The sequence below is a fragment of the Nelumbo nucifera genome, chromosome 8, assembly GCF_055504915.1.
Source record: "Nelumbo nucifera cultivar China Antique chromosome 8, China Antique-T2T, whole genome shotgun sequence".
Classification (NCBI taxonomy): Eukaryota; Viridiplantae; Streptophyta; class Magnoliopsida; order Proteales; family Nelumbonaceae; genus Nelumbo; species Nelumbo nucifera.
This window is the reverse complement of record NC_142656.1, coordinates 53,711,807-53,717,096: the sequence shown is the minus strand read 5'-3', so window position 1 is coordinate 53,717,096 and position 5,290 is coordinate 53,711,807. Positions and strand designations below refer to the sequence as shown.

General features: G+C 36.9%; 1 protein-coding gene across 1 annotated transcript; it reads left to right on the top strand.

The window, feature by feature from the left end:
- The first annotated feature begins 557 nt into the window (after positions 1–557).
- On the top strand, positions 558–4,786 carry LOC104601608 (HrpN-interacting protein from malus protein). The gene is made up of 3 exons (XM_010265006.3): positions 558–776; positions 872–981; positions 4,616–4,786. The coding sequence occupies exons 1-3, from the start codon at positions 701–703 to the stop codon at positions 4,649–4,651; spliced, it is 222 nt and encodes a 73-aa protein (XP_010263308.1). The 5' UTR covers positions 558–700; the 3' UTR covers positions 4,652–4,786.
- The last annotated feature ends 504 nt before the right edge of the window (positions 4,787–5,290 follow it).

Below are 5,290 nucleotides of genomic sequence, written 5' to 3'. Positions count from 1 at the left end.
CTGATTTGAACTTCAGATATGAAGTTGAATTGGGTCTGGGTTGGGTTAATGTTGCAGATTAGATATGTGTAGCCAAGGCCTCAACCCTATCCCAACCTCAAGTTAAGTTGAATTCATACTTTTAACATAACCCAAGTTTTAATCCAATTTTTTTTTGTTGGGTTCGGGCTAGTCTAGCCCAAGTTGCAACTAACAACTTAATGCAAAAAACCTCAAAAAGCTCAAATTCGCTTTCGTTCACTCAGAAAATTGGCTTTCTGGTGAAGTTTGTTTTAAGAGTTCGTATCGTCCATAGTTATTATTGAGAGATATTTCCGATACACGGTTGGGATGTGATGTGGGGAGCAGATGCTAATTTTTGTTTTAATAGTTTCTTCAAAGCAGCTCAATCAAAACAGCCCTCAGGGGCATTTTTGAGAGTTTTCAGGTGCTTAACTTTGCAAGGTGGGCTCCACCCGGACAGCTCATAAAGAATGTTCAGTGAAAATTTTGAAACTAGTAACTCCTTCAAAGCGGCTCTGCGAAAGCAGCTCAATGAAAGCTTCAGCCCTCCCAAACATAGTTGAAGTGGTTCAAATTCCTTAACGCTAATACCCTGCTCTGTCATTCGACGCTGAGCTGCTGAGGGTTTGGACACCCTTCACCTCGAGAGTGGCTCCGGATCTGCTACAATTTAACTTCTGTTTATTGGTGGCAAAAGATGGGAAGCAGAGGAGTTATTGGGGATAAATGGTCAATGAGGATCCTGTGGTTATGTGCAATCGGAAGTGCCATAGGTTTGTATTGATGCTCCGCAACTGCATTTGGCACCAATTTGATATTCTACCCCCAACATCTTGATTTCTTTGTTTTCTACTATTACTGTTTTTAGGGTTGTGGATGGTCGGTGTAGAAAGACAGACCCAGAACAGGGAACGGATGATGGCTGAAAGATTGAGGGCCATAGACTCAGGCGCAGACAGCCAATCTAGTGGCGAGGAGGTTTGAGAGCTGGGATATTCCTTTTTCAGTGTTTACTATTATATTTTTAACTGGAAACCTTCTTTTAGCTGTGGATTACTTGTTCTTGATACAGCAATTTCCAGTCAGAAACATCTTGTCTGAGTTTTTGTTAATTTTTTTTTTCGGCTTATGAATAAGCAAAGTTAGCTTATGAGAAAGATCACATCCTTGTTTTTGTTTTTAACATCAAATGTAGATCTTTGATGAAATAATCTTCCAACATCACTTCCACAGGCTTATTTTACCTCTTTTTATATAATTTTCACTTTATTGGATGTTCAAGAAGGCAACTGCATCCATATTCATGCTTCTAAACTGGGAATGGTGCAATGGTGGGCATCTATGCCAAGTTTGGCTGCATTGAAGCAACTGTGTTGGAACTGCATGTGAGAAGAATCTTGTGATGGAAATGTTGGAGCTGCCAGCGAAACGTTTGACAATATAACTCAAAGGGATTTTAGTTTGGTGGGCCACCATGACCCCATGTTATACTAATCATGGAAATTTGCAAGCTGCACAGGAACTTTTTGATTGGATGTATCTGAGGGATGTGTCTTCTTGAAATGCATTGCTTATGGCTTACTCTCACAGTGGAGAGTATAAAAAAGTTCTGGTACTTTTCAATTATATGAAAGTGGAGAATGTAGGGCCCAATCAAGTAACCATGGCTGTTGCCATTTCAGTCTGTGGATGCATTGGAGCTCTGAGAAGAGAAAAAGAAATACACGAGTGCTTTAAAAATCATAGTGGCATGGAAATGAATACCCACATCTTCAACTCTTTGGTTGACATGTATGCTAGATGTTGGACAATGATGCTTATCAAGTGTTTGGCAAGATGCCTTCAAGGACATAGTGTGTTATAATGCAATAATTGTAGGTTTTGCTAACCATGGGCGTGCAGAAGATGCCCTCAAACTTGGAGTTGTTAGTTGGTCTTTTGCAGCCAGATGCAGTCACATTCGGGGTGTTTTTACTGCATGGAGCCATGCTAGCCTGCTAGATACGGGTAATTAATGTCTTAGTTGCATGACTGGAGGCTTGAAAATAAAGCCTTTGGTTGATCACTATGCTTGATGGTTGATCTTGTAGACCATGCAAGATTTGTTGAGGAAGCTTATTGGTTTGGTAAAACAATGAAGGTAGAACCTCATGCTAGCATATGGGGGTCGTTGTTTATGTGAAACTTAGTGCGATGCTGAAATTGGTGAAGTTTCTGCAGGAAAGCTTCTCAATAATGGGGCCAGAGGATCCTGCTAAATATGTGCTGTTTTCTAAGATTTATGCTTTGGGCCAATAGGTTGGATATTGTTGCAAAGGTTGATGTTGGATGAGGAGAATCCGAAACATAAGGGGATTGCCCAAAACAGAAAGTTGCAGTTGGATAGAGGCAGATGGGCTTGTCTACAAACTTTAGCAGGTGACAAAAGCATTCCACACCAGAAGCATATCCATGCGACATTGAGAAATCTGTCTTTGAAATTATGTTGAGTATTAGGTATTGATTTTAGTTAGTTTTATATGAGCAGGAGTATTGAACCTGGATAAGGGGATTTTTTTTTTTTTTTTTGTTTTAGATGCCTATATGGGTAAGTTTAGGCTGCCTATCTCCAGAAATGGATGGTCTTTTAGAATTGTGATTAGAAGGATTATTTTGGAGATTGTAGACACTGATTTGTGAGGATACACCTTTGGCTCTGTTTGGGAATAGTGCAAATGACGGTTCAGTGGATATATGTACTCTGGCTCAGTTTTGCTGGTGTTTGGCAAGAATGCATTTGTGTCTTGACAATGACAAAAAAGACAGATTCCAGTACATGTTTGCATTCAAATGAGAGCAAAGATTGCATCCAAAAAATGGATGTAAACTTTGCACTCAAAGTTGATCGATGTTAAAAAGGTGTATTCCAGTTTTGGGATTTGTGTTTTGCACCTATCACAACTAAAAATTGTTTGGCAAGAAAATAACTTTATCAATGCAAAACTAAACCAACATGTACTGGAATGCATGGACCAGAATGCACTCTATATATTTGTATTTGCACTCTTCCCAAATAGAGCCTTTTAGTGTTTCTCTGTTCTCTTTTTCTTATCTTGATTAAATGTCAAGTGCTTCGTAATTATCCATGTTTGTGGAAAAAGTAATTCTTTCTTCTTCATCAACACTAATGGCTGAGGATTTAAAAACCCAACATGATTATGCTCAGGTATATATGATTCTCATTTACAACAAGAAAAGGTAAATCTGATTCTACATTTGTCTGAATGTTGAACAGTTTTGAGTTTTGGGGTCACTCCAGCTGTAAATGATACCCGTGTTCTCTAGGTTATATATGTCTCCCAAGTCTTAAGAATTGAAATCATTTTGGACTTGTTGCGTAGTACTTGCTTATATTTTTTTAATCTTTTGATCCTTAAAGAGTTAATTAATCATATAATTTGAGCACCTAGCCCTTTTTTTTTGGGTTTAAAGAAACTAAATTAGTCCCCTCTAATCTGAATGTTTAAGCATATGTCGATCTGCTGGGACTCTAGATGCAACTCAACAGGCTTTTAATAATTGCAAGCATCTGTTTTCAGACACCAAAGTTTTCATTGTTGGACACCTGTAATTGTCAATTGCTTTGTTAAACAGATGCAGAATTGTAGATAAATGTTCATATGCTATATTTTATATAGTTACATTATATGTTTTAAAAATCATAATTGTATTGTAAATCATAGAGAAAGTTGAATCAAATCAAATCATGAATTATATTGTAAATCATAAAATTGTTTCCATTTTTTACAAATTGTCAAAAAATGAAATATAGATAAGCAAAAAAGGCTAAGTACACATAGAACAGCCTTTTTTTAGGGCTTGGGCTGTTATTGTTGGTTCATCTTCTAGAAGACAGAAACCTGCTGAGATGTGGTCACCCCCATTATGTGACTGGAAGAAACTGAATTTTGATGGGAGTTGTTTGGGTAACCCAGGCCCCTCAGGCATGGGGAGGGCGGGGGGTAATGATAGCCTTTATACTCAGGGCCTGCTGAACGGGGTGGTGTGGCAAGAGCATAACTGTTAACTACAGTATACGGGGTTGAGAAGGCAAAGGAGCTGGGCATCAATAGCCTAGTCATTGAGGGTGATTCGAGAAATGGCTGAAGGAGAGGAGGTGACATGGGGTGGTGGGAATGACTTCAGGCGTTTTAATTGGTTAGCAAAGGATTTGATTATCAAAGTTGAGTAAGAAGAACTGCCAACAGCTTGGCAGATGGTCTAGCTAAGCAAGGGCTACGCAGAACTCAATTGCATTGGGCTCAATTGTAATATCTGGGTGAGGTCAGCTTTTCCATAGCTGTGCTTTTCTCCTCTTTTCACAACCTCTTGTTGTACTCATGCCTATTTTTTATTAATGAAATCATTTCTGTGTTGCTGATTAAAAAAAAAAAAAAACAGTGACTCTACCAATTTTTAATCCGTATCTACTTATATACCTAAAACAATAGTAGTTATCATTTATACAATAGAAGTATAATCAAGTTTGACTTGAAACTCAAATAACTCACATACAATGGCATTTTATCCAACATATGATGGAAAATAAACTTAGGCTTCATTTGGCTTGCAGGTAGGGGGTATGGAATCAGAATCTCCAACTGTTTGATTTGGTAGAACTGGAATGGCATTACGCCATTTGAGTGAATGGTCATTCCCTACCCATCCCTTGGGAATGAGAATCCATTCCAACTTATTCTGATTCTGATATTGAATTGCTTTAAAATGTAGGAATCTTATAAATTATAAGATTTATGAATCAAATTGTAGGATTCAAACAAAATTTGTTTGATTTTTGTATAAAACGATTCAAACATATGATTCAAATCAAAATCTTTGGGGTTCATGATTCAAATCTTGAAGCATATTGTAAATTATAAGATTTTGACAATATTGGTTACATTAAATTTGTCAAATGCATCTAGTTTTGTATTCTAGTAGATTTTGTTATGTATTTTGCAAATTCATTATAAAATTTGTGTTTTCTCTTTCTTCACTTAGAATAATCAATATTGAGATCAGGACATATGGATATTTCCAAAATGATTATTTTGATGATGAATTAGAAGTAATAAGTTTGAAGTTAAGGTTGTTTTTGGAATTGGAGGTGGAATTAGATTTGTTAATTATGCAATAAAAAAAATGCAAATCTTGTAATTCTAATTCTAAGGTTTTTTTCCATGTTTGTGCCTAAAAAGAAGCCTCAATGATATAACCAAGTTTGCTAAAGGTCAAATAATTTATATAC

Coding starts and splice junctions, on each gene's coding strand:
- LOC104601608 (XM_010265006.3), top strand. CDS start 701: ATGGGAAGCAGAGGAGTTATTGGGGATAAATGGTCAATGAGGATCCTG. Junction 777..871: donor TGCAATCGGAAGTGCCATAG/GTTTGTATTGAT, acceptor TACTGTTTTTAG/GGTTGTGGATGGTCGGTGTA. Junction 982..4,615: donor GCCAATCTAGTGGCGAGGAG/GTTTGAGAGCTG, acceptor TTTGGCTTGCAG/GTAGGGGGTATGGAATCAGA.